We start from the raw sequence: 27069 nt of genomic DNA on the forward strand, positions 1-27069 counted from the left end.
GGGACTGCACAGCCTGGCCGAGACTCCTGCCTTCCAGAAAGCTCCATGGGCCAAGCTGCCTCCAGCAATTAGTCCCTGGGCTCTACCCCAGGACGGAGTCCTGAGGAGGGAGGATGAGTTACAAAGACTCAGCTTCCTGAGAGGGGGGTTGCTGGGGTACAGGCAGCCTGGAAAGGGAGCAGTAACACCTCCCCTTAGTGGGTGACAGGGACCACTGCAGCCCCACGTCGCCCAGGCCACACAGAGAGACATGTGCAGACAGATGCTTTTATTGGGGACTCTCAGGGTTGGGATGGCAGGAGCCCTGGGCTCAGTTGGCGGCCAGGATCTGCTGTACCCAGGGGATGAGTGCAGTAACACGGGCGTACACAGCAGGTGTTGATGTGGAACAAGTGCCGCTGCCCCAGGACACAATGCCCACCAGGGTCCAGGCTCCATCCTTCTGGCAGACCAGGGGGCCACCAGAGTCACCCTGCAGGAGGAGATAGGACTTGTATTCAAGCCTGAAAGGGAGTACCAGGGCCCTGGTGTGCCCTGACCTGGCAAGTCCAGGGGTGCAGACAAAGCACAAGTGGGGGCCCAGTGGTTGTGCACAGGAGACTCAGATCTGCTCAGATGGCAGCCCCAGCCCTGCCACCTACTCCTGGAGGGCCTGGGGCAGGTGGCTTATCCTCTCAGCCTCCCCATCAGCTGTAAAACAGGCTGAAGCGTCCAGCTCGTGGGGTTGGTGTGAGATTAAATACGCCTGGGAAGCCCCACACCACACCTGGCCAGAGCCGGCCCTCACCAGGGGCATCTGGTCCAGCCCTTCACTGGGGCACTGGGCAGGGCATGAAGTTAGACAGGTCATGGCAGAGAGGAGTGGGCCTCCTGGCCTGGCCAGGGGAGGCACGGGCAGTGAGGGCGGGCAGGGTGGCGGAGCTAGGCTGTACCATGCAGGAGGAGACGCCGCTGGCGCCCGCACAGATCATCACGTCGGTGATCTTCCTGCCCCAGTACTTCTTGCAGTCGGCGTTGGACAGGATGGGCAGGGTCGCCTGCTGCAGCTTGTCGGGGATCTTGTGGGCTGGAAGGACAGAGGGCGTGGGGTCAGGGCCCCTCATGCCACCAGCCCGCCCCTGGGGAGAAGAGACCAGGGGCCGCCTGAGCCCCGCCCTCCCCCTGCAAGGTCCCAGTCTTCCTCCATCGCGATGATCGTGGACACCGAGCTTCGAACCTTCCCTGACACCTTCAGGGAGTCTGGGACGCGGCTCCTCTGCGATTCCACACCAGGCAGCGGGGACTGTGCTTCCAGCAGCTGCTGCAACAGGTCCTGCCTCGGAGCCCCGCGCGCCCTGGGCCCTGGCGGCCACTGTGTGTGGGTGGAGGGGCCGTCCTTCCCCCCCAGGGAAGGGGATGCACGTCCTTCTCACCGGGGACACCGGAAGGGACCCCCGAGGGAGCACCTCCCTCCTGCTGCCCTTTCCCGGCTGCTTCTGTCCTGTTATGGGACCAGCCGGGGGCCGTGGCCGGGGCAGAAGAACTCAGGACACCGAGGAAGAACCTGCGGATGGAGCAGTGCTGGGGGGGCAGTGGGGGGCCGGTGGGGGCACCTGGGCGCTCAGGCCCGAACCGACCAGGACACTGGACTCCGGGCCCAGACTTCAGGGGCGCTGGACGCACCGCCCTCCTCAGTCTGGAGGGAAATCCGGGCTGTCCCTCTCCTTGCAGGTGAGAGGGGGCGAGACTTGCTGGTACTTAGGTGTTTCTTCAGAAACTATTTACGTATATATTATTAACCCTCATTTTTATTCATGTCTGGTAGCCTTTTAATTGAGAGCGTTTTAAATAAAGAAATGGAAAGATTGATGACTGTATAGGAGTTTAGACTAAAACATTTTTAAAAGAGCCACATGTGTCCCACCTGGAGACTCCTGCGGCTCAGGCCGCCCCTACCCCGGACACGCCTCGTGGATGGAAAGGCCACGGCCCGCTCACCGTTGTGCTTGGTCTTGCCCCAGCCCGTGGTGGCGCACAGCGTCCCGGGGGGGAAGTCGTCGTTGGCGCTGGGCAGGCACACGGCGGACACAGTCTCGGAGAAGCGCGCGGGCGTGGCCAGCTTCAGCAGGGTGATGTCGTTACGAACGGTGAACATGTTGAACTTGGGGTTCTTGAAAACCTGCGGGTGGGGCCCAGAAAGACGAGGTAAGGCCCTGGGTTAAGTCGGGGATCTCCAGGTTTCAAGGAGACCAGCTCCTTTCCTGGCAATCCATTCAGCGGAAACAGACCCATCGGAGCCCGGAATGAGAATCCTGAGACCGGCCTCATCTGCGCTTGGCTCCTGTCTCTCAAGCGGCCGAAGGGTCTTCGCCCCCCTGCCCCTGCCTGGAGCCCCGCGGCTGATCCCGGGGCGGCCCAGCAGGGCCTGGGCGTACCTTGGCAATCTTCAGGACCTGGATGTTCTCGGCGTCTGAGCCCTGGTCAAACTCCCCGGCCACCACCAGGTCAGAGGTTCTGGGGGAATCACATGGGGGTTGAGGACTGAGAACGTGCCCTACTCCCCTCCCCCACCCCAGACTGGAGCCCGAAGCAGAACCCTGAGCCCGGGCCCTCACTTGACCCCGCAGTGGGCAGCGGTGACCACCCAGTCCTCGCTGATGAGGGAGCCCCCGCAGAAGTGGAAGCCGGTGCTGTCCTAGAGGAAGATCGGAGGGTTAGCCCTGCCCGGACACCAGCAAAACCCATCTGGGCAGCAGCCCCCAGCTGGGCTGATATCCCAGTGCATCCCCCTACTCGTGTGCAGAATTCCCCCCTCACCTGCAGGGACACCTGCCAGGGCCAGGAGCCGGGGACAGCCTCCTCCCCGTTGACGATCCTGGACAGGCCACTCAGCACAGGGTCGATGGCAGGGACCCCGCAGCCTGAGGAGGGCGAGGGGACGAGGAAGAAGGTTTGAGACCCGGAGCCAGTCTGCAGAAATCCTGGTTTGTAGCTCAGCTGCCCAGGCTGACTCAGGATCCTCTGCCACACTCCCCCCTCCTCCAAAAAACTTCTCCTGGTGCCTTCCACCTGTGGACTCAAGGATCCCCACATACAGCCTGCTGACCCCAGTGTCCCATCCAGGGATGCAGAGGAACAGGGCTGCTCCCACCCAGGGCCACCCTGCCTGAAAGAGCAGAAAACAGGCTGAGTAATCGGACTACCCTGCCTGGACTCCTAGGCCCCACCCTTCCTTGCTGTGAAGCCTCAGACCAGTCACTGAATCCCCGATGCTCATTTTCCTCAGTACACTGGGGAGCAAACAATCTCACCTCACAAGTCAAAGCTCACCCATTAGACTGGTGGGGCCTGGGGGGTATGGAATTCAAATCTGATAACCCCAGCCCCTGGGGGACCCAGAATTCCGACAGCTGAGGGGGTATGTTTTACACTGAATTCACTAGTCCCAGAGATTTCAGGAACTCTTCATTGTATAAAGTTTTAGTTAATTATTTAATACAACGGGACTTTGATTCTTTGATGCCGTAAAAGGACACGTTGAGGAAACTGAAAACAAAGGACCTGAATTGTCACAAAACAATGAGAAAAGTCACGTGTACTTAATGTGTCCCTGACGCATTTGCTGTGTCAGGACCAGGTGAGTTCTCGGCACCTGCGTACAGGTTTTACAATTTGGCGACAGTAAAGAAAGTTGGGCAGGTACAGCCCTTATGACCAGCCAGGCCACCCGGGGGTCATGCAGGCCTTGCCGCATGCCCGGACCGGCATCCCGCCCCTGGGGACAGGGGGATGCACCAGCCACTCACTGAAGGTTGTTATCACCAAAACATGTCATCAACATAATCCACTCTTTTGTAATAGCAAGAAGATTAGAATATCAGCTGTGATGTATTCACACAGCCGAGTGTTTTACAGCGATTAAAGTGAACAAGCTGGGTCTTCATACGAACTGGGATAAATCTAAAACCACCCGGGTGGGAAAAGGCATGTTATAAACCTGATGTAGCGGATAACACAGTTCATGTAAGTTCTTACAAATGTTATACTGTGTTGATGGACTTATGAATGTGTAGTAAATTTGTAAAATCCACACAGAAGTGAGCTCAGAATAGGGGTCACCTTCCGAGGAGGAGAGGGGACTCTAGCTGAATCTGTTTTATGTTTTAAAAAGAAATACCTGAAGCAAACCTGGAAAAAGATAACATTCGCTAAATCCCAATGGAAGGTACATGGATGTCATATTAGTTTTTGTATTTTTCACTATTTCATCTTTTTTTAATAGAAAATGAAACGCTTAGCAAGTGCCCAGAAGAGTAAATAAAAACCCCAGGTGGAGGCCGTGGGAGGGCTCTTGCTACCACACCCTTCTCTGCCCACAGCTCCCCAACTTGAGCCACTTCTGGGGCCTCAGATCTCGGTGCGGCCCAGACTGGCCTTTTCCACCCTTCCAGTGCAGGGTGTGAGGGCTCAGAAAGCTCCAGAAGGACCCCTCTCCTCCCTGCAGGCTCGATTGCCTATCGGGGTGTGAGGCCCAAGGGAGCAGGGAAGGGGGCTCAGATCTCCCTCTTGGCCAGGCCCCCAGGTTGCTCCGGACAGAGCCCCTCCAGCCTCTGATGGGGCCTGGCTGCGGTGCCATTAGGGGCTCAGGGAAGTACTCCTCAGCCCCCTCCCAGACCTGGCTGGCGCCCCTAGCCCCAGCACTCACCGAAGGCGGCCCCCAGGAGGGCGAAGCAGGAGAGGAGCCAGAGAAAGGCCATGCTGCTACCGTCAGGGAGATACGGGGCACCTGCCCCAGCGGCTCCTTTTATATCCCCTGGGACCCCACAGGCCCAGCCCAGCCAGAGAGGCCTGAGAGCCACCCTCCTGTTATCCAGGAACCTTGGGCGATAAGCGGGACGGGGGTGGGGGGGACGAGCCCCCTTCGAAGCCTGTACTGGCTCTCAGCTGGGGACATCCAGCCCCTGGAAAAAGGGCAGCTGCCCTGGCACAATGTCACCCAGGAAACTTGGCAACGCCTGGCATCCCCAGGACACTGCGGGCAAGGCCAGTGTGCAGGCTGGGAGCTCAGGCCCTGCATAGCCCAGCTCTGCAACCAGAACGCAGGGCCGGGGGCTCTGCCACTCCCAGTGCACCAGGGAGGATTCCCAGCTCCTCAGTACAGGCAACCCCACCGTGGGGTCCAAAGAATCCCAGCTGGTCATCACTGGGGGGCCTCGCATTCTCATCGAAGAGGGTTTTCAATGTGAGACTCGGGATGGGACTTCCCTGGTGGCCCAGTGGTTAGGACTCCGTGCTTCCACTGCAGGGGGCACGGGTTCGATCCCTGGTCGGGGAGCTAAGATCCCACATGCTGTGATCCTACATGCCTCGCGGCGCGGCAAATAAATAAATAATGTTTTTTGAAGTGTAGTATCATACAGAGACGCCGTGTCATCCAGAGGGTCACCTTGAAACCAGCCCAGCCAAGCAGCTTCAGAGCCTGCATGAGGACACATGTAGGCATGAAGGAATCGCCCCCATGGGTGGCTGTGGGCGGGTCACAGGCTGGCAAACATGCTGACTGGCTGTCCCTTATCTGCCGCTGAGCTCACCCGAATTCTCTTCTCCTGTCATCATTCTCAACTTAAGGAACTGGTCACCACATAACGCTTGAGTTTCATATAAAATGGGGCTTTGATTTCACACCATCAAATGACACATGGAGAAAACGGAAAAACGATTTTAATTGTCACAGAACAACGAGAAGAGGACAGATGTAGGTAATACACCAGTGATGCGTTTGCCGTAAGTGGAGGCCAGAAGACTTGTCAGCACCATGGGCACAAGTTCCTTCTCTCCCCTGGGACAGCGCCTGATCTGGACACTGGAGCACCCACGGGAACAGAGCACAGGGCACCCCTGCACTCATGGGTCCAAGACCCCAGTGAGAGACACAGACAGGAAACAAACAAGAAAAGAACAGGATGAGTCTGAGAAACCTGGAGAGGGTCTGGAAAGCTGCTGCCCTGGACAATCCAGCCTGGGCCTCACTGCTGAGCCGGTTTGAGAAGGAAAATATGCTGACTGGGTGAACTGCACCTGCTTCCAAGGCCTCCGGGGCTCTGCGGCCACAGGGCCATGGTCATCTAGGGAGAAGTGGGTCAGAGCAAACAGGACAATGTCACAGGTCTTGATTTGGACTTGATTAGTTTTGAAGTTTTGTCTCTGAGTTGTAACTTTAGTTTTGTTTTGGAGCTGTAAATTTAATTTTGTTTTAGAGTCGTGTGTTCTCTGCAGGGGGATGTTCAAACTATTTAACGACTGTTGAGCAGAAGCTCTGACCAGGGAGAACAGTGGCTTCGGCAGGGACTGGCCCGCGGAGGCCCCGAACCCTGTTCGCTGGGGGAGGGCGGAGACAGCCAAATTTCAGGGGGCAAACAGACTGGGGCCAGCAGCTGCTTGGTAACCGGGTCTGAAGCTTTGTGATATTTTAACAGACTGGGTTCAGGCCAGGGATGTCAGCCCTGGCTTTGAGCATAAGGAATCCATATTGAATTCCAGGCCAAGGTAATTTATGTAAATATTAACATTTGCTGTTTCGTTTTGTTTTTCCTTCACTCATTCCAAGCAGGTAGAAAAGACATTTGTATTTTCCTCGCCTCGAGGACTTTTCCAGAGCAGGAAACGGAAGCAGCCTGAGGCCACTGGCTCTTGAGGTCTGTTGGGAAAGTAAACTCCTGGCGGAGCAGAGTGCAGGAGGGATATGGCCTTGGAGGGTGTGTCACAGGGGAGGGAGCGCTTCCCGGCCCACAGAGATTTGTGCACATTGGCTGGTGTGTTTCTTACTTTGAAGGATCCCTTTTTGCTCCACCCATCCCCTCGTTCAAACCAGACCACGAGGTGAGTACTCCCTGGGAGCAGGGTGACCGTCCCGTCACAAGGAGGGACAGCCTTTGCCACTCACCTAGAGCCATCTCCCCCTTCTTGTCCCCGTGGAGGGCTCCCGGGGAGCGTCACGCCACCCCAGCTCTGGGGGCGGCGGGGGGAGAGCTCTGATGAACGTAATCCCGTGGAGGCAAAGAGGTGAGGAGAAGCCCAGCCCTTCTCCTCCTGCACTTTGGCTGAGTCCTGAGGGGAGGCGGGGCTGGCCGCCATCTTGAGACCAGAGAAGAAAGACCCTGACCAGAACCACACCATCGCCCAGTGCTGAGCGAAAGGCTACAACTGCACACCTCCAGATCCCTGCTGTGTGAGAAAAGCAAACCACTGTTGTTTCGCCACTGTTAGCCACCTGCTCTATTACTAACAGCATCTGAAGTGATACAGAATAGCTGTAAGAATGGCTGTGGATGTCTTCCGTTTTCCCCTTCAGATCCACTCTCCATCCTTCTCCACCTTGCTGGCCTACAGCAAGACTGGCCCTCAGGGACGAGACTGCAGAACAGCTTCCAGGCTCTCAGGCTTCCTGTTGGGGTCAGAGCCGGAGACGGGGGAGGAGAGAGAAGTCGGGTATTTATTCTCTGGGTTCCCTCCCTGGGAGGCTGCTGTGGGCTGGCTGTCTTCCTCTGCAGAGGCCACGGACAGCTCGGCTCCTTTCAGGTGGCTCTGTCTGCTCAGCCACCCTTGCTGGGTTCCACAACTACTCCCGCTGTGTCACTTCAGCTCTAGGTGTGTCCCCATTGTTGCTAGAACCCTGTACACCTCACCATCCTTTGTTGGTTCCCTAAACCCTGCCCACACCTTTGTAAAAATTCCCTTTATTCAAACTTTCCTCAAATAACCCAGTTTGAACGTGCCACCTTTTCTCAGGCACGACCATGACTGATACAGTAACCGTGGCCCCAGGACCACTGAACATGGGATTCTGGGATTGGTTAGCTCACACACTGGAGTGGTCCATGGACAACTTTGCCGGGGAAGATGAGACCTGGTGGCCCATGGCACGCAGTGGCATCACAATTACTCAAATTAACATGGGAGGCGGCAGAGGCTGAAGTGCAGGTGGAAACAGGCCCTGGCGGTCATGTGGCTGGGGCACTAAGTTCCTACAGCATCAGTGGTGATTATAAATATTGAGGAGTCATACAGATGGCCAATGAGCACATAAAAAAGTGATCAAAAATCACCAGTCTTTAGGGAAATGCAAATCAAAACCACAGCGCGGTATCAATTCACACTCATTAGGATGGTTAATATAAACAACAAAAAAGAAAAAGAAAAAAAACAAATTAATAAGAATTGGAGAGAATGTGGAGATATTGGAACCCTTGTGCACTCTTGATGAGAATGTAAAATGGTGCGGCCACTGTGGAAAACAATATGGTAATTCCTCAAAAAATGCAAAATAGGGCTTCCCTGGTGGCACAGTGGTTGAGAGTCCGCCTGCCGATGCAGGGGACACGGGTTTGTGCCCTGGACCGGGAAGATCCCACATGCTGCGGAGAGGCTGGGCCCGTGAGCCATGGCCGCTGAGCCTGCGTGTCTGGAGCCTGTGCTCCGCAACGGGAGAGGCCACAACAGTGAGAGGCCCGCGTACCACAAAAAAAAAAAAAAAAAAAAAAATTAAAAATAGATTTACCATATGATCCCACAATTCCACTACTGGGTATATACTCAAAAGAATTAAAAGCAGGGTCTCAAAGTGATATTTGTACCCCCATGTTCATAGCAACACTATTTACAGTAGCTAAAACATGGAAGCAACCCAAGTGTCGATTGACTGATGAATGAATAAACAAAATGTGGTATATATACACACACACACACACACACACACACACACACACACACACAAAATGGAATATTATTCAGACCCAAAAAGGAAGAAAATTCTGACATATGCTACATCATGGATGAACCTGGAGGACATTATGCCAAGTGAAATAAGCTAATCACAAAAAATCAAATACTGTATGATCCCACTTACATCAGGTACTTAGAACAGCCAAATTCAATGCTAGTTGCCTGGGGCTGGAGGGAGACATTTCTCCAAAGAAGACATCCAGATGGCCAATAGGCATATGAAAAGATGCACAACATTGGGCTTCCCTGGTGGCACAGCGGTTGAGAGTCCGCCTGCCGATGCAGAGGACACGGGTTCGTCCCCTGGTCCAGGAAGATCCCACATGCCGCAGAGCGGCTGGGCCCGTGAGCCATGGCCGCTGAGCCTGCGCCTCCGGAGCCTGTGCTCTGCAACGGGAGAGGCCGCAATGGGAGAGGCCGCAACAGCGAGAGGCCCGCATGTACCGCAAAAAAAAAAAAAAAAAAAAAAAAAGATGCACAACATCAATAATTATTAGAGAAATGCAAATCAAAACTACAATGAGGTACCACCTCACACTGGTCAGAAGGGCGATCATTAAAAAGTCTACAAATAACAAATGCTGGAGAGGGTGTAGAGAAAAGGGAACCCTCCTACGCTGTTGGTGAGAATGTAAATTGGTGTAGCCACTATGAAAAACAGTATGGAGGTTCCTCAGAAAACTAAAAATAGAATTTCCATATGATCCAGCAATCCAACTCCTGGGCATATATCCGGACAAAACTATAATTCAAAACGATATATGCACCTTTATGTTTATAGCAGCACTATTCACGATAGCCAAGACATGGAAACAACCTAAATGTCCATTGACAGATGAATGGATAAAGAAGATGTGGTACATATATACAATGGAATATTGCTCAGCCATAAAAAAGAACAAAATAATTCCATTTGCAGTAACATGGATGCAGCTAGAGATTATCATACTAAGTGAAATAAGTCAGAAAGAGAAAGACAAATAACTACCATATGCTATCACTTATACGTGGAATCTAAAATATGCCACAAATGAACCTATCTACAAAAGAGAAGCAGACTCACAGACATAGAGAACAGACTTGTGGTTGCCAAGGGGGAGGGGGAGGGGATGCGGGAGGGATGGAGTGGGAGTTTGGGGTTAGTAAATGCAAACTATTACATATAGAATGGATAAACAACAAGGTCCTACTGTATAACACAGGGAACTATATTCAACATCCTGGGATAAACCATAATGGAAAGAATATAAAAAAAGAATGTATAGGGATTTCCCTGGTGGCACAGTGGTTAAGAATCCACCTTCCAGTGCAGGGGACATGGGTTTGAGCCCTGGTCCGGGAAGATCCCACATGCCACACAGCAACTAAGCCCGTGCGCCACAACTACTGAGCCTGCGCTCTAGAGCCCACGAGCCACAGCTACTGAGCCCACATGCCACAACTACTGAAGCCCGCGTGCCTAGAGCCTGTGCTCCGCAACAAGAGAAGCCACCACAATGAGAAGCCCGTGCACTGCAACGAAGAGCAGCCACAGCTCGCCACAACTAGAGAAAGCCCGTGTGCAGCAACAAAGACCCAATGCAGCCATAAATTAATTAATTCATTAATTTAAAAAAAGAATGTACATATGTGTATAACTGAGTCGCTTTGCTGTACAGCAAAATTAACACAACATTGTAAATCAAGTCTACTTCACTTAAAAAATTAAATAAATATTACAAAAAGATATTTGTACACCCATATTTATAGCAGTATTATTTACAGTAGCTAAAACGAGGAAGCAACCCAAGTATCCATTGACCAATGAATGAATAAACCAAATGTGGTATATATAAACAATATATATATAAACAATGGGGTATTATTCAGACCCAAAAAGAAAGAAAATTCTGACATATGCTACATCATGGATGAACCTGGAGGACATTATGCCAAGTGAAATAAGCTAATCACAAAAAGACAAATACCGTATGGTTCCACTTATACCAGGTACTGAGGATAGTCAATTCAATGCTAGTTGCCTGGGGCTGGGGGTAGGAGATATAGATTAACGGATATAGAGTTTCAGTTTTGCAAGATGAGAAGAGTTCTGGGGGGAGGGGCAATATAGGGGTAGAGGATTAAGAGGTACAAACTATTATGTATAAAATAAGTTCCATGGGGGATTTCCCTGCTGGTCCAGTGGTTAAGACTCCTCGCTCCCACTGCAGGGGGCACAGGTTCAATCCTTGGTCAGGGGAACTAAGACCCTCCCCCCATGCCGTGGCAGGGAGGTCGGGGGGAAGAAAAAACAAAAAAGCTACAAGGACACATTGTACAACATGAGAAATACAACCAATATTTTACAATAACTATAAATGGAGTATAACCTTTAAAAAATGTGACTCACTATATTGTACACCTGTGACATACAATATTGTACATCAACTGCACTTCAATTAAAAAAGAGTTCTGGAGATGGATGGCGGTGATGGCTGCACAACAATATGAATGCACTTAGTACATTCCGAGCTGTCCACTTAAAATGATTAAGATGGTAAATTTTATATTATATGTATTTTAGCACAATTTTGAAAATTGAAAAAAAAACAGTGAGGTAACCCTTCACACCTATAATTTTTTAAATGGAAAATAAGTTTTGGCAAGGTTGTGGAGAAATTGGAATCCTCATACATTACTGGTGGGAATGGAAAAGTGATGCTGCCTGACTGCCAGGCTATAGCAAGCTCCGAATGAACAGCCTCTACTCGTTCTCATTGGGGTGGTCTTCACTGATTGCCACAAAGGCCAAGCTCCTGTTGGCGGCCTCCCCCTTGCATATCGCCCTCCCCAGGGGCCAGGTAACCACTCTTGCGTTTCCAGGCCCACTGACCCTAGCCCTATGCTGACCTGCACCTCCTTATGGTTTCCCTAAACCCTGGCCACACCTTTAGAAACAGTCTCTTTGTTAGACTCTCCAGTGAGACTCCTGGCAGAATAAAGGATCGAAATTCAAATTTCATTCTCTAATATAAAAAAAAGAAACCTACATTTCTTGCCTGCCTATGTTTAGGGCTGAGAATCATTTCATTACAAGGAGCAAAAAGGGAGTAGGGGGCTTCCCTGGTGGCACAGTGGTTGAGAGTCCGCCTGCCGATACAGGGGACATGGGTTCGTGCCCCGGTCCGGGAAGATCCCACATGCCACGGAGCGGCTGCGCCCGTGAGCCATGGCCGCTGAGCCTGCGCGTTCGGAGCCTGTGCTCCGCAACGGGAGAGGCCACAACAGTGAGAGGCCCGCGTTCCGCAAAAAAAAAAAAAAAAAAAAAAAAAGGGAGTGGGGTGGGGGAGGGGTAACAGCCCAAATGTCCTAGCCGGAGAATGGGTGCACAAAGTGTGGTGTGCTTATGAAGTGAAACACCACTCAGCAATAAGAAGGAACACACTGGGGATACACGCAGGAACACAAGTGAATCGCAAAACCATCTGGTGGAGTGAAAGAATCCAGACACAAAGACAGCATACTGTATGGTGGGGGTGATGATACTTTATATCGTGGTTGTGGCGTTTGTTACATGGTATGTATATGTCAAAATTTATCCGTCTCTTCACTTAAGATCTGTGCATTTTACCATGTGTAAATTATACTTTCAATATATCTTATTTTTAGTAAAACAGAGGGTTGGGATTTGACCCCCTCAGTGACACGACTTCAAGAGGAGTAGCTCCTTCATCTAAGAAAACTGACTTCTGAGTTCCTGCCTCGAAGAAGATGGCACAGTCTCAGAGATGCGGGTCCTGGAGGGACGCATGCGCACTGCCCCGCCGCCCAGTCAGGACCTGGAACCCTGACACACCACCACTCCCAAGGCCAAATCCCAGGAGGTGGCTGGGCAGGGATTGGATTAGGGCCCCCTATCCAAGCAAAGCTCTTTCCCCAAACCCAGGCTGCCTGGGAGAGAGCCGACCCCATGAGGGTCCCCGTGCATTGGGTCATCTCCTGAGTGACTTTCTTTGATTTACACCTGTTCGTGGGCTGATTTCAGCACTGCCCATTAAACACACTAGACGCCACATACCTGCAACGAGGTAACAGGTGCAGAGTGAAGGTTTTCTGACGTGGCAGACAACCCGCGAACAAGGCTGTACCTTCTCCCTGGGAGTTTGCATGAGCAGAGATGGCTGGGCTCCAGGCGTCTAGAGATGAGGCAGGGTTCCAAACCCGAGGATGGGAGAGAAAAGTATCAGCGACAAAGTGAACCCAGGAAAATGCTCTTTACTGTAAACTTGATTGGCTAAACAACTTCTGGGTCCAGGGATCTATCGACTCATCCATGGCCTCTGATTGACGCCGGCTTTGCCGCTGGTCAGCCATAGCTAAGGCTGAACTGCTGCCTACAAGGAGGCGCTCACGGCCAGGGCCGGGGCCGGAAGGGCGGTGGACCTTCTAAAGGGAGCGAACAGAGCGGGCAAAGGCCCAGAGGCAGGAAGTTCAGGGCCCGGCGTTTCGGAGAATGGGGGGCACCTAACACTCCGAGCCTAAGCGTTCTTCCTCGGGGTCGGGCGTTCTGCGGAGTGCGCAGTCTCTCTGGTCGAAACGCCAGGCGAGGGGGCGGGGCGGGCGGAGGTCCGCGCGCCCGGCCGCAGTCAGCTTTGGCCCCGCCCCCAGCAGGAGTCGAGCACCTGCGGCGGCCGCCTTCCCCGCCCCCACCCGCAGCTGCGCGAGTTCCCAGGTCTCTGGCAACCGTGAGTAGGGGGTGCTGGGCGGGCAGGACTCGGGCCAGCTGTCGGCTCCCAAGGCCACAGCCACGGGTGGGTTCGAGCCGCCGCGTGCCCTCCCTCACCGGCCGCGCCCCTCCCCCACTCAGGCCCGGCGGCTGCCACCTCGCATCTTGGCAGACACTCGGGACAGCCCTGTACCTTCACCAGGGCCCTTCTCTGTCGGACCCTTGGCCTCTCCGCCCTGCCTCGTGTCCTCTCGGCTCTTGGTGCCACCCAGGCTCCCTCCACCAGGCCTTTGCCCTCCTTGTTCCCTCTCCCTGGACACCGTCTCCACCCAGATAGCTTGGCAAACTCTTGGGTAGCAACTTAATGTCCCCTTCGGAGTGAGGCCCTCCTGCCTCGGTATTAATAATAATAATAACAATGATAATGATAACTCCTTAGCTGGTAGTAATGTATATTTTACTTTTTTTTTTTTTGCGGTACGCGGGCCTCTCACTGTTGTAGCCTCTCCCGTTGCGGAGCACAGGCTCCGGACGCGCAGGCTCAGCGGCCATGGCTCATGGGTCCAGCCGCTCCGCGGCATGTGGGATCTTCCCGGACCGGGGCACGAATCCGTGTCCCCTGCATCGGCAGGCGGACTGTCAACCACTGCGCCACCAGGGAAGCCCCCTACTTTTTTTTTTTTTAACTCTTTTCCATCAACTCCCCACCCCTTTCCCACCTAAGCTTGTAAGTCAGGAATTTGTGTTTCTTTCGTTTGTTCTGTTCCAGCAGGGGCCTGGTAAGTGCTGGTTGATGGGATGGATGGAACTGCACAAGTGGTGGGTTTCACACAGATGGTGCCACACTCTGCATCCTGTTTCGTGCCCTGCTTTCCCACCTAATGCACTGTGGCCATCCCTCCCTGTTATTGGCAGTCTTCTAGAAAGCACAAAGGGACCCCACAGGCAAGTCAAGAAGGAGAAGTACCAGGTCTGACCAGCGTGGACTGTGTTAGGCCTGGTCCCAGCACACTCAGTATGGACTGTGCCCTTTCATAAAGCGGGACCCTTGGTCTAAGGATCCCCATTTTACATATTTAGAAATGGGATCAGAGAGGGTAACTTGCCCAAGGCCCCACAGCTGTTTTGTGCTGAAACCTGTGACCCACCACACAACAATCATCAATGCAATGGAAATTAAAAATAGCCATAAGTGGGCTTCCCTGGTGGCGCAGTGGTTGAGAGTCCGCCTGCCGATGCAGGGGACATGGGTTCGTGCCCCGGTCCGGGAGGATCCCACATGCCGTGGAGCAGCTGGGCCCATGAGCCATGGCCGCTGGGCCTGCGCGTCTGGAGCCTGTGTTCCGCAACGGGAGAGGCCACAGCAGGGAGAGGCCACAGCAATGAGAGGCCCACATACCGCAAAAAAAAAAAAAAAAAAAAATAGCCGTAAGATATCGTTTTGCCTATGTGTTTTGGAGTACTTGCCCTGTGCCTGGTAGCCTCACCTTCAAACTTCCCCCTCCCCAGTTTCCCAGTTGCTGGGAAAGGGCCCTGCTGCCCACCCGAAACAGGCCTCCTTGCCCCCTGCTTTCCCGCCTGGTGTAGCCTCCAGAAGCTCTTGCTGGGATGATAGCAGAGGCCCCCTGGCTGGCCCTGGGCCCAGTCCTGCACCTGAATGCCATGTACTCAGTTCCAAGGGCAGGATGCCTGGGTGGAGGGGCCTGACTCCGCGTGAACGGGCAGTGGGCAGCTTGCCCTCTGAACCAGCCCACGTGACTGCCCCTGATATTGAACTGAGCCACTGAGCCTTCTTGGCCATCCTAAGACTAGGGGAGCATCCTCAGCCCACTGGTCACCTGTCCCCTCACCATGCTTTGGTCCCTGCCCCTCCCCCTACTTGACCACACTGCCCATGGGGTTTTGAACAACTGCAGACCAACTAAATTACTTGTCCAAGGTCCTCCAGACCATGAGAGACTTGGCTGGGGCTCAAATCCAGCCCAGGCCTGGCTGCTGCCCGCAGGGCCCCTCTAGAGGTAGGGCCTGGAGGAGGAAACCTGAATGTCCCCTTCCCCTTAGCTGTGGGTGGAGGGCTGCCTTGTTTGGCCCCAACTTTGCCCTAGATCCTGGCCCCAGCTGCTGCCATCCCAGGCCCTGATGCCAGCCCTGCTCTGGCATATCCTGCCCACTGGGACACATGCCCAGGAAAGGGATTATCACCTCAAGGTCTTCAGATAACAGCCTGGTGCACAGGGATATAATGGGGAGCCCTCCAGGCAGGCGTCCTACACCTCCCTGACTGCGGCACCATGACCTTCCTCTGGCTTCTCTCCTGCTGTGCCCTCCTGGGCACAGCCTTTGGTGAGCACCAGGGCAGGCAGAGGCCGGAAAGGCTGCCTACCCTTCCACCAACTGCTGGAAGGGGTGCTGGCCCCACCAACCCCAAGGCCAGCAAGGAGCAGCGGGGTCCCTGCTCCCAGTTCAGTTGTGTGTGGTGGTGTGAGCCCGAGCGAGTCTTTCTCCCTCTCTGAGCCTCACCAGCTCCATCTCTACAATGAGGATGCTGGGAGGACTGGACCAGACCAGCCAGTGTGAGGCCCCCCGGGGTGGAGGTGGACCTTCCTGGGGCCTCGCATCGTGTGCAAGGAGGGGCAGCAATTCCAGAGGGACAGAAAGCTCTGTGAATAGTTGGTGGCTCCCAAGCAGGCTCAGATGATGAGCAAGTGTGGCTTGGCCCCCATCAGCCCTTTCATGCCCTTGAACCAGCCCTTTTAAAACTTTTCCACTTTTGTTCACTGTGTGCCAGGAACTGAGCAAGTTCCTGTTTTGCCTGCTTTGTCTACTAAGGCAAAGCATCTTTCATCCTTATTATACCAACTCTGTGAGGTTAGCCAACTGTAAGATCCCCATTTTGCTGGTGGGAAAACTGAGACTCAGAGTGGTTGAGGTAGGCAGTGATAGGGCCTCCCAGCCCAGGCTTTGGCCCTGCCACCACCTCAAGCTCAGCCTGTTGGGCTTGTCTGGGCTGGAGCACATGTCAGCCTGAATTGTCCCCGGCGTATTCCTGGGGCGGTGAGTCCTGGGTGGGACCTTGGCCTCCACCCCTCACTCCATACTTCCACCCTCAGGCTGCGGGGTCCCTGCCATCGACCCTGTGCTGAGTGGCCTGTCCAGGATCGTCAACGGGGAGGAGGCTGTCCCCGGCTCCTGGCCCTGGCAGGTGTCCCTGCAGGTGAGGGGGGAATTCTGCACACGAGTAGGGGGATGCACTGGGGTATTAGCCCAGCTGGGCGCTGCTGCCCAGATTGGTTTTGCTGGTGTCTGGGCGGGGCTGACCCTCCCCATCTTCCTCCAGGACAGCACCGGCTTCCACTTCTGCGGGGGCTCCCTCATCAGCGAGGACTGGGTGGTCACCGCCGCCCACTGCAGTGTCAGGTGAGAGCCCGGGGTCCCCAAGAAACCCCTTGGGGTGGTTTCCTCCAGCACTGAGGACTTGCCCTTTAACGCCTTCATTTCCCAGTTTCTTATTTGGAAATGTGTAGCAAACCCAGGTCCTTCCAGTGACCTAGGGGTCCCTGGGAAAACACATGGCGGGCTGTAGGCCCAGTTGAGATTCTGAGCTTCCATCTCTGATCGACACCACAGCCGTGTGTGCAGACGCACAAAGACACGCATGCGCATTACGCGTGCACACGCGTGCACTCACACACATAAGCACCCTGCATCCCAAATGCCCCCTCATGGCAGGAACCACTCCTTTCTCTGGCCCTCTCCAGAACATCCCACCTGGTCGTGGCCGGGGAGTTTGACCAGGGCTCAGACGCCGAGGACATCCAGGTGTTGAAGATTGCCAAGGTATGGCAGCCCCCAGGGTCCAGGTGTGACCCCAGGCAGGGTGGACCCTCGGGAGTGTGCAGCCCAGGCTAACCCCCAGGGCCCCAGCTCCTCCCGGTCACCCCAATACCCCATCATGATGGGGCAAAGCAGAAAGCAGGGTATGCAAAGCTCCATGAGGGTAAGGTCTGCACCTTGGTCCTGGGCCTCGGGCTCCTGGGGCCGTGGAAGGAGCTGCCGAGTTGAACAGGCCATTGTCCACGGAGGAGCACTGAGGCCGTGAGGGGTAGCCTGGCGCCAGGTTCTGCCCCGGTCGGCTTCTTCCCAGACCCCAAAGGCAGCTGTCTGGCCCTGCCCCACAGGTTTTCAAGAACCGCAGGTACAACCCGTTCACCAACAGCAACGACATCACCCTGCTGAAGCTGGCCACGCCTGCGCGCTTCTCCAAGACCGTGTCCGCCGTGTGCCTGCCCAGCGCTAACGATGACTTCCCCGCCGGGACGCTGTGCGCCACGACTGGCTGGGGCCTGACCAAACACACCAGTGAGTGATGAGAGACCACTGGCTGGCCAGGTGGGAGGTAGGGGCAGCAGTCACTAACCACCCACCCTGCCCTTCCAGATGCCAACACCCCCGACAGGCTGCAGCAGGCGACTCTGCCCCTCCTGTCCAACACCGACTGCAAGAAATACTGGGGCAGCAAGATCACCAAGAGCATGGTCTGCGCCGGCGCCAGCGGCGTGTCCTCCTGCATGGTATGGCCTCCTAGGCTCCCTTCCCTCCCGGCGTGGGGTGGGTTCAGGCCAAAGCCCAGGCCAAGGGCTTGGGCAAAGAGAGAAGAAATGGAAGTAGCAGGCAGACCTCTTTCTAGGGCCTGTCACTCTCTCCCTGGGCATTCCTGCCTGAGTAGTTGGGAAGACAGGGCTCCTGGAGGGTCATCAGTGACCTCAGCAGAGAGGTACCAGAGCAAGGGGCTCTGGTCTCAGAGCTGCCATATTGCAAGATTCCACTAATATCAAAGTCTGAGTAATGGCACCTCCTGGAATTGTGCAGTGCACAGCCTGGGCAGCAGAGCATGGTGGCCCAAAAGGGCTCCAGAAGGGGTCTGGCAGCCCTTCCTCCCTCACAGTAGCCCCACAGCCAGCACCACCCATGCTTTCCTCCTATCAGTGAAACCTGCTCTATTGAGCCTCTGTTATAGGACCCCACCCCTGGGGGTAGCCCAGACTTCCAGGGGCACAAACCACAGGAGCTGCTGAAGTTTCTTTCATAATCCTTCTCATATGCATGTTCTGAGCTTCTACTGGCTATCAGGCCTGGGACTGGGCTCTGGGAACAACGTTCAGTGGCCTCTGGGCCAGGCCACCTGGGCTGCCAGACCCAAGCCCCCTCCTCCCTGTCCTGCAGGGCGACTCTGGTGGCCCCCTGGTCTGCCAGAAGGATGGAGCCTGGACCCTGGTGGGCATCGTATCCTGGGGCAGCGGCACCTGCTCCACCGCCAGCCCCGGCGTGTATGCCCGCGTCACTGAACTCATCCCCTGGGTGCAGCACATCCTGGCAGCCAACTGACGACCAGGCTTCACCCTGGCCTCCCTGCTGACCTTGCTTCCACAAAGCCTCAATAAACCAGTGGAAGACGTGCTGATGGTGTCTGTGACCTGTTTTGGGGCTTCTGGGAGTCCACTCTGCTCCTGAATTTGGACCTTCACTGAGCCAGGTGTCCGGGGGTGTCCAGGAGGGCCCCTCCTTAGTCCACCTCCCAAGAGTGGCCAGGAAGGGCACAGGCAGATAAAGGGGGACCGTGACCCCCACCTCTCACCTCATGCTCCCACCTCCAACTTCGGGGTCCTCACCATCTGCCCCCGGCTCTGTGTGCCCGGGGCCTGCCCACACACCTGTGATTCCAGGAAACCTTCCCAGGAGTGGCCCCCAAGGGCTCAGGCCCGCGCTGGAACCAGGTGCTTCTCGGCCCAAGGTCTCATGATAAGGAGGGGATGGCGAGGCAGGCTAAGATTGGAGGCTTGAGGGAATATATTGGGCGGTCCCTCGGGCAGGCCCCATCTCACCTGCTGAGTCGCGCGCCATGGCCCTTCTCTGGGTTGTCCTTGGCTTCTTCCTCTTTGGCAGCAGCTTCGGTAAGCGCGAGGCTCAGGCAGGCCCGGCAGCCCCAGGCCGAGCCTCGCCCACCCCCTGACCCCCCACCCAGAGGCAGGGAACAGGAGGGCCCTAGTCCTCATACCTCTAACACCCCTGCCACCTGCCCCTGCAGCTGCCCCCTGAGCCTCCTTGGGCTGCTCTGCCCAGTCCCCCACTCCTCCACTGGGCACTCCTGGAGCCCCCTCCACTGCCTGGAGGTCCCGTGGGCCCTGCCTAATTTGGTCTCCTCCATTCACTCAGAAGCTGGGGTGGTCTGGGCTCCTCCACCCTCCAAACGTGCCACCAAGCTGTGTGAATGCTGCCTCGAGAACGTCTCCCAGGTCCATCCATCTTGCCCTGCACCTCCACCCTCGGGATCTGGACAGCCTCCTGCGTGTGTGCCCCCCCAACTGGGGTAACAACCTCACCCAAACCTGCTCCCCCTGCAGACTCAGAGGCCATGAGAACCCCCAGGACTCAAGCAGGACATCCCAGCCCCCAGGACAGAATCCTGGGCTCAGAGTGGCATGGACACTCCCCTCAGGGCACAGAGCAGGCTGGGGAGCCTGGGCCCCGACTCCAGATACCCTCAGCCTCGGGGACCGTCCACAAGGGCACCTTCTAAGGGCAGCTGTCAGCTGGACTGGTGGGGGGCTGAATTCCTTGCAGCGGACAAAACTCTGAGTGCCAGGGTGCCACAGAGGCCTGGAAGTGCTGAGTCTTCCCCTGACCCCCTTGGGGCACCACCCACTGACCAGCCGCACTGTCCTTGTCCCTCAGGCTGCGGGGTCCCCACCATCGACCCTGTGCTGAGCGGCCTGTCCAGGATCGTCAACGGGGAGGACGCTGTCCCCGGCTCCTGGCCCTGGCAGGTGTCCCTGCAGGTGAGGGGGAGTCTGGGGAGGGGCAGGTTAGACAGGGAGGGCTCAGGCAGGAGAGGCAAGGCTGACTCTCCCTCCCCCCGTCTCCGCAGACTAGCTCCGGCTTCCACTTCTGCGGGGGCTCCCTCATCAGTGCGGACTGGGTGGTCACCGCCGCCCACTGCGGGGTCAGGTGAGGCCTGGGCTGGGGCAGAAGGGGCCCCCACCTCACCTGCCTGAAGAGACCACCCTCGCCCCTAACCCCAACCGGGCGCTGCCAGCGAGTGGGAAACAGTCTGGCAGAAGCTGCTCTGTCCCCAGGCTGCAGGCAGAGCCAGTCAGCAGGAAACCCCAGCCCTAGCGCCCCACCTCCCCAGACCCCAGCTTGGTCCGGGGCAGCTGGCCTGGGCCTCTGCCTTCACTGTACAGATGGGGAAACTGAGGCTCCAAGGTCACCACGCGATTCAGTGGCCCAGCCGGGGCTCACCCTGCCTGGCACGCTCTCCGGGCGCTCCTCTGAGGAGGTGGCCGTGAGCCTGAGCTCCGTCTGCCACCTCCTTTCTCTCCAGGAAGAGTCACCTCGTGGTGGCCGGGGTATCTGATCACGGCTCCGAGGAGGAGGCTGTTCAGGTGCTCAGGATCGCTGAGGTACGGCCGGCCGGGCGGGCAGCCAGGAGGGTGGGCCCCTGGGGCACAAAGGAAAAGGAGGGCAGGGGGGGAGTGGGCAGGCGACCCCGGCCGGCGGCTCAGGCCTCACCCCACTGGCACCCCTCCAGTCCGAGCTCTCTTCTCTTTCCCACATAATAAAGCTCCTTTACAAACGCTGAAGTTTGTTTCTGATTATAAGCTTTGCTCATTGTAGAAAAACGCAAAATACGTCACATGCCATCTCCCCAGCACCCCAGAGATTTGGTCTGTTCAGCCTCATCTGGGTTCCCTTCTCAACACTCTGCCCCTTTAGCACCGCCGGCCCCTCCCAGTCTGCAGGTCTGTGTGTCCCTAAAATCTCCCAAGTCCTCCCTCTGTGGCCCACCGAGCCCCCACCCTTTCCACACAGGTCTTTGAACACCCACTGTGGGACCTGCGCACAGTCCAAAACGACATCGCCCTGCTGAAGCTGGCCACGCCCATGAGCCTCTCCAGGACCGTGTCCGCCGTGTGCCTGCCCAGCGCCAACGCCAGCTTCCCTGCGGGCTCCCTGTGCACCACCACGGGCTGGGGCAAGACCCGGTACAACGGTGAGTGCCCTGAGGACTTTTCAGGAGTGAGACTCATTCTGTATTTTGGTCTAAATTCCAAACACAATCATAAATTGCAACAGTCAATAAATCTTCCATTTCTTTACTTAAAACCCTCTTAATGAAAACCCTACCAAACATGAATAAAAATGAGGGTTAATAATATATACGTAAACAGTTTCTGAAGAAACACCTAAGTACCAGCAAGTCTCGCCCCCTCTCACCTGCAAGGAGAGGGACAGCCCGGATTTCCCTCCAGACTGAGGAGGGCGGTGCGTCCAGCACCCCTGAAGTCTGGGCTCGGAGTCCAGTGTCCTGGTCGGGTTCGGGCCTGAGCGCCCAGGTGCCCCCCACCGGCCCCCCACCGGCCCCCCCAGCGCTGCTCCATCCGCAGGTTCTTCCTCGGTGTCCTGAGTTCTTCTGCCCTGGCCACGGCCCCCGGCTGGTCCCGTAACAGGACAGAAGCAGCCGGGAAAGGGCAGCAGGAGGGAGGTGCTCCCTCGGGGGTCCCCTCCGGTGTCCCCGGTCAGAAGGACGTGCATCCCCTTCCCTGGGGGGGAAGGACGGCCCCTCCACCCACACACAGTGGCCGCCAGGGCCCAGGGCGCACAGGGCTCCGAGGCAGGACCTGTTGCAGCAGCTGCTGGAAGCACAGTCCCCGCTGCCTGGTGTGGAATCGCAGAGGAGCCGCGTCCCAGACTCCCTGAAGGTGTCAGGGAAGGTTCGAAGCTCGGTGTCCACGATCATCGCGATGGAGGAAGACTGGGACCTTGCAGGGGGAGGGCGGGGCTCAGGCGGCCCCTGGTCTCTTCTCCCCAGGGGCGGGCTGGTGGCATGAGGGGCCCTGACCCCACGCCCTCTGTCCTTCCAGCTCTCAAGACCCCCGACAAGCTGCAGCAGGCGACCCTGCCCATCCTGTCCAACGCCGACTGCAAGAAGTACTGGGGCAGGAAGATCACCGACGTGATGATCTGTGCGGGCGCCAGCGGCATCTCCTCCTGCATGGTACGGCCTGGCTCCGCCACCCTGCCCGCCCTCACTGCCCGTGCCTCCCCTGGCCAGGCCAGGAGGCCCACTCCTCTCTGCCATGACCTGTCTAACTTCATGCCCTGCCCAGTGCCCCAGTGAAGGGCTGGACCAGATGCCCCTGGTGAGGGCCGGCTCTGGCCAGGTGTGGTGTGGGGCTTCCCGGGCGTATTTAATCTCACACCAACCCCACGAGCTGGACGCTTCAGCCTGTTTTACAGCTGATGGGGAGGCTGAGAGGATAAGCCACCTGCCCCAGGCCCTCCAGGAGTAGGTGGCAGGGCTGGGGCTGCCATCTGAGCAGATCTGAGTCTCCTGTGCACAACCACTGGGCCCCCACTTGTGCTTTGTCTGCACCCCTGGACTTGCCAGGTCAGGGCACACCAGGGCCCTGGTACTCCCTTTCAGGCTTGAATACAAGTCCTATCTCCTCCTGCAGGGTGACTCTGGTGGCCCCCTGGTCTGCCAGAAGGATGGAGCCTGGACCCTGGTGGGCATCGTGTCCTGGGGCAGCGGCCGGTGTGGCCCGTTCTCTCCAGGCGTGTACACCCGGGTCACCAAGTTTATTCCCTGGGTTCTCGAAGTTCTGGAGGCCAACTGAGCCTCTGCCCCGCCCCAGCCCCCATGTGTGTAAAACCCAAATAAAACTGCTCGCATCTTCACTTTGTGCCTTCGCCGGGGCGGGAGGATGGCTGCCTTCACTGAGGTCCCCTCTGGAGCTCAGAGCGGAGAGAGCTGGCAGATACCCAGCCCTATCCCCTTTTTCACAGAGATGGAGGAAATGAGACTCAAGTTCACACACAGAATGGTGAGAGCTCGGAGCAGGACCGCTGGTCCCCAGAGCCCTCACCTTACTTGGGCTGCCAGACATACCCCCGACTGCCGGAAAGGGGACCACTGACCCAGGGTGAGGGCCCCTCCTGTCCCCTACCTCCCAACTGGGAGTCCAAGTCCATGTGTAATTCAAATGGACACTTGTGGAGAAGTTCCACAAGCTGAAATTAAGAGCTTCCTTCTACGAGCTACGTTCTAGATAAGGCCTGTGAAAGCAAGTTTCTCTGCGTGGAATAGTGTCTCTCCCAGCGGTGCCCCCAGCGGGGCGCCCTCTGCCTCGGGACGCAGGGGCCCGAGCAGGGCTCACTGGCTCCTGGAGCTGCTCCCACCCGCACATCACCCTGCATCTGCCTTCGCCTCGGCCGCCTGCCCAGGGACCATGCTGGATTTTCATCGAACCTCGGCGACGGCTGCGCCCTTGGCCACTGTGCTCACGCTGAGCCTTCCTGGCCTCAAGCCCTGGATTCTGACGGCCGCTCTTCAGCCTCACTCCAGCTGCCCAGGCTCCCCCCACCTCAGCTCCCGGCCCAGCCCCGCTTCCCCAAGCCTTCCTTTTCTGCTGAAGGGACCCACCTTCTCCTCACCCTCCCGAGGCGCTGCCCACAGCCTCGCCCCAGATCTCGCCAACGCGTGACTCCACCTGTGGCATCCAGACTGGCAAACACCTGCCCTCCCGCTCACAGGTCCTCTTGCCTCTCACACCTCAGGAGAATGCTTTTCATCTTTTTAATTTTATTTAAATGTAGACTATTAGTCAAATGATTGGAAAATCAATAATGAAAAATAGTTTTTTAGGGTTTTCTCCTGGTGCAGAGAGAATACACCACAGCCACGCTTGCCCTGCCAGGGGGGCACGGCACCCTCATGGTCAGCCCGAGGGGTCACCTGAGGCCATGTGGGTCAAGCGGTCTGCGAGCCCCCAGCCCAGCCCCGAATGTTGGGCCCCCCCGGGCCCTCAGCACGCTCAGGAAAGACGGCCAGCCACTCCTGGCCTGGGCTCCGGGGCCCAGCTCTGCTCGGGCTCCTTTGAGGAGGCACCGTCCCACATCCTGCCCCGCCATAAATATACACAACTCCCTGTACAGTGTACAGTCTGGGGCACCAGGCCCAGGTGGAGCTGGGGTCGCCTGTCCCCACGCCCGCGGCACGGTGGCTCTCTGGGGCCCATCGCCACCCTCCTCCCCTTGCCCTCCGTCCCTCTGGCTGACGGCTCTCAGGCAGCTGCCAGCTGGCCCAGGACCCGGCGGAACTGCTGGGTGCTGTGGCCCAGCTCCTTGACCCTGTCCACCATGTCCTGGGCGGCGGCAGGCGACGGGTACTGGAGGGCAGCGGCCTTGGTGGTGGCCACGATGCCGCGCAGGAGGTCACACAGCAGGTTGCTGTAGTGGGTCACCTGGCTGCGGACGTCGGCCGCCTTAGCCTGCCGTGACAGTGTGTCCCCGATGAATACCAGCTTGTGGGCGCTGAGGATGACAAACTTGCTGTGTGCCACGAAGATTTTGGGGGGCTGGTTGGTGGCCACGGCGGTGAAGAAGGCATCCACGGCGTTGGTGAGCGTGGTCAGGTTCGCCTCGCACTGCTCCAGGTAGAAGAGCAGCAGCTGCCGGTCCGAGGGCCCCAGGCCGCCCGTCCGGCCCGGGGCCAGGGGCTGGGCTGGCATCCAGTTGGCCAGGTCATGGTCTATGGGCCGTGACACCTCCTGCTCCAGCCGTTCAAACTGCTTCAGCTGGGGAAGAGGGAGAACAGAGTGAAAACCACGGCCACAGAGCAAAAGGGACAGCGAGGGGGCCCTTCTGGCCCTCTGAGTGACAAAGCTCAGAGTCAGTGGGCAGGGGAACAGGCCACCTCTGTCCTGCTGGCCAAGCACATGTCCCTGCCTGCCTCCAAACAACTTTCCCACCAATCTCAAATAATTCCGTTTATATAACATTTTTGAAATGACAAAATGCTAGAAATGGGAACAGATGAGCAGCGGCAGGGGTGAGGGATGTCAGTCTCTTGGTTTGGGTGCTGTTATCTAGTGATTTCAGATGCGGTCACTGGGGGAAGCTGGGAGAAGGGGACACAGGACTGCTTTGTACTTTCCTTCAAACTTTCTATGAATCTACAAATACTTCAAAATGAAAAGTTAAAAAAAATATTTTTCTCCTTAACATATGCAGTGTAAAAAGATTCACAGACACCAAGCAGAAAGAAAGATAGTTACCAACTGGAATCCCATGCACCCAGAAATCTGTTAAATCTCTGGTAAATCGTCTTTTAGAAATATACACTGACATATTTGCAGATGAAATGATGTAACGTCTTCAAAACGATCGGGCGGAGGGGGTGGGGGTGTCACCGGGCGGGAAAGGGGGCTACATACACTGGATTAGTTGTGCTGAGAATGGCTGGGGCTGGGTGAATTGTACCCGGGGTTCCTTTTCTCCAGTGGGTACCTGGGAGACTATTTTCCTCAATTTTATACATGTATTAAATTTCCCATAATAAGAATTTTAAACAAAAGCAAAAAGGTCATGGTATTTGCAAATTTCAGAAAACAAATATTCACAGCAAAAACCAGTGAATATTCCTCAAAGACATCTTCCTTTAAACAGGAATATTCCTACTTCTTTTACAATTAGAAAACCGGAAACACACAATATATAATATTTTATAGCCTACCTTTAGCACCCAACAACGGGTCATTCATTTCCTATCAGTGAGAACGTATAAAGCACGTGGTAAAAGTTTCCACCAGCAGCAGCCCTGCCTAGGCGTCAGCGGTGTGGACTGACACGTCCTCACCACAAGCTGGTTCTGACTGGGTCGTTGGGACCAGCCGTGCACACAGACTCAGGGACTCAGGTACTTGTCTAACCAAGGTTTCAGGCTTTACTTTAATTAGCAAACCAGCGTGAAACTGTCCCTTCCTAGCATGTGAAACCCTCTTTCTTTCCCTCCTAGGCTACCTGGTGAAATTTGCTTGGCTCTCCTGTCCGGCGGGAGAATACACTCATTTTTGTTCTGTTTTACCTTCAGTGGGTCTTCTGCATTCTTTGACAAATTCTGGGTAGCTACACAATATTCTACTGTACGAATGCTCACACTGTATTCAACCAGTACTCTACTGTGAGGTATTTGGTGGTGGCAGCCAGGGGCTGTTTCCAGATTTTTCACTGATGCAGAAATGGAGCGACAAACGTCCCTGTCAGGGTATTTTATGTTCTTGTATTTTATTTGTATTTGATGTCCCTCGCTTAGGAACTCTAGATCTTTAGTTTCTCACTCACATTCCTCTTACTCCAGCTTCTAGTAATTTATCTAAGTGACTGACCAGATATGTGAAGAGATTTGGTCAAAAGTAGCTCTGGGAACAAACGAAGTGTCCACCGACACGGGACTGGTTAAATAAATGCTGCGACAGTCCAGAGGAAGACAAAGAAGATAAAGCACATGCCCATTTCCTAAGTCGGTGGAGATTCCATACACATATAATTATTAACATCTGTACCTTTATTGGACATGTTCTATGTGCCCAGCACCTCCTAAGTATTACATATTGTTTACTCATTTAATTCTCACATCGACCCCAAGACGGATGCAACTACGCTTCCCGCTTGACAGCTGGGGAAACGTGGCTTTGAAAAACGCACACCATGGCCCGGGTTTCAGGGTGAACCTGGCAGGCTCTCTCCTACACCATCCTTCCCCA

General features: G+C 55.9%; 4 protein-coding genes across 8 annotated transcripts in view; 2 read left to right on the plus strand and 2 right to left on the minus strand.

The window, feature by feature from the left end:
• Positions 1-253: 253 nt before the first annotated feature.
• On the minus strand, positions 254-13211 carry LOC132417087 (chymotrypsinogen B). Of its 2 annotated transcripts, none has more exons than XM_060000700.1 (7): positions 12818-13211; positions 2797-2900; positions 2595-2674; positions 2415-2493; positions 1978-2158; positions 933-1066; positions 254-472 (listed from the first exon to the last, which is right to left on the minus strand). In XM_060000700.1, exons 1-7 carry the CDS (start codon positions 12906-12908, stop codon positions 311-313), a joined length of 831 nt encoding a protein of 276 aa, XP_059856683.1. In that variant the 5' UTR covers positions 12909-13211; the 3' UTR covers positions 254-310. The 2 variants fall into 2 exon arrangements, with proteins under 2 accessions (XP_059856683.1, XP_069396341.1); XM_069540240.1 differs by lacking the exon at positions 12818-13211 and adding an exon at positions 4685-4736.
• Positions 12967-18912, plus strand: LOC132416072 (chymotrypsinogen 2-like). Its single transcript, XM_059999303.1, has 8 exons — positions 12967-12993; positions 13283-13484; positions 16576-16679; positions 16803-16882; positions 17224-17302; positions 17644-17824; positions 17903-18036; positions 18689-18912. The coding sequence occupies exons 1-8, from the start codon at positions 12967-12969 to the stop codon at positions 18848-18850; spliced, it is 969 nt and encodes a 322-aa protein (XP_059855286.1). The 3' UTR covers positions 18851-18912.
• A 452-nt stretch (positions 18913-19364) lies between these two features.
• On the plus strand, positions 19365-23142 carry LOC132416658 (chymotrypsinogen B-like). The gene is made up of 7 exons (XM_060000141.1): positions 19365-19416; positions 20198-20301; positions 20391-20470; positions 20847-20925; positions 21335-21515; positions 22387-22520; positions 22981-23142. Exons 1-7 carry the CDS (start codon positions 19365-19367, stop codon positions 23140-23142), a joined length of 792 nt encoding a protein of 263 aa, XP_059856124.1.
• A 906-nt stretch (positions 23143-24048) lies between these two features.
• BCAR1 (BCAR1 scaffold protein, Cas family member) overlaps positions 24049-27069 on the minus strand; it is a 35464-nt gene continuing 32443 nt past the window's right edge. For 3 of the 4 annotated variants that reach the window (XM_060000138.1, XM_060000137.1, XM_060000139.1), the window contains exon 7: positions 24051-25101. In XM_060000138.1, coding sequence (XP_059856121.1) covers positions 24589-25101 — 513 coding nt within the window. In that variant the 3' untranslated portion in view covers positions 24051-24588. Of the gene's footprint in view, positions 25102-27069 lie in introns of all 4 variants that reach the window. The other variant, XM_060000140.1, reaches the window with a different exon arrangement.

The sequence above is a fragment of the Delphinus delphis genome, chromosome 20, assembly GCF_949987515.2.
Source record: "Delphinus delphis chromosome 20, mDelDel1.2, whole genome shotgun sequence".
Taxonomy (NCBI): Eukaryota; Metazoa; Chordata; class Mammalia; order Artiodactyla; family Delphinidae; genus Delphinus; species Delphinus delphis.

Bases quoted from the DNA above. Each gene is read 5' to 3' on its own strand.
- LOC132416658 (XM_060000141.1), top strand. From the start codon at position 19,365: ATGGCCCTTCTCTGGGTTGTCCTTGGCTTCTTCCTCTTTGGCAGCAGC. The intron at 20,471-20,846 runs GTGAGGCCTGGG...CTTTCTCTCCAG, and splicing joins GCCGCCCACTGCGGGGTCAG to GAAGAGTCACCTCGTGGTGG. The intron at 21,516-22,386 runs GTGAGTGCCCTG...CTGTCCTTCCAG, and splicing joins GGGCAAGACCCGGTACAACG to CTCTCAAGACCCCCGACAAG.
- LOC132416072 (XM_059999303.1), top strand. From the start codon at position 12,967: ATGGGAGAGAAAAGTATCAGCGACAAA. The intron at 17,303-17,643 runs GTATGGCAGCCC...CCTGCCCCACAG, and splicing joins AGGTGTTGAAGATTGCCAAG to GTTTTCAAGAACCGCAGGTA. The intron at 17,825-17,902 runs GTGAGTGATGAG...CTGCCCTTCCAG, and splicing joins GGGCCTGACCAAACACACCA to ATGCCAACACCCCCGACAGG.
- LOC132417087 (XM_060000700.1), bottom strand. From the start codon at position 12,908: ATGCAAACTCCCAGGGAGAAGGTACAGCCTTGTTCGCGGGTTGTCTGC. The intron at 2,901-12,817 runs GTATGTGGCGTC...CGCCCTCCTCAG, and splicing joins CACCTGTTACCTCGTTGCAG to GCTGCGGGGTCCCTGCCATC. The intron at 473-932 runs GTACAGCCTAGC...CTCCTCCTGCAG, and splicing joins GCGGCGTCTCCTCCTGCATG to GGTGACTCTGGTGGCCCCCT.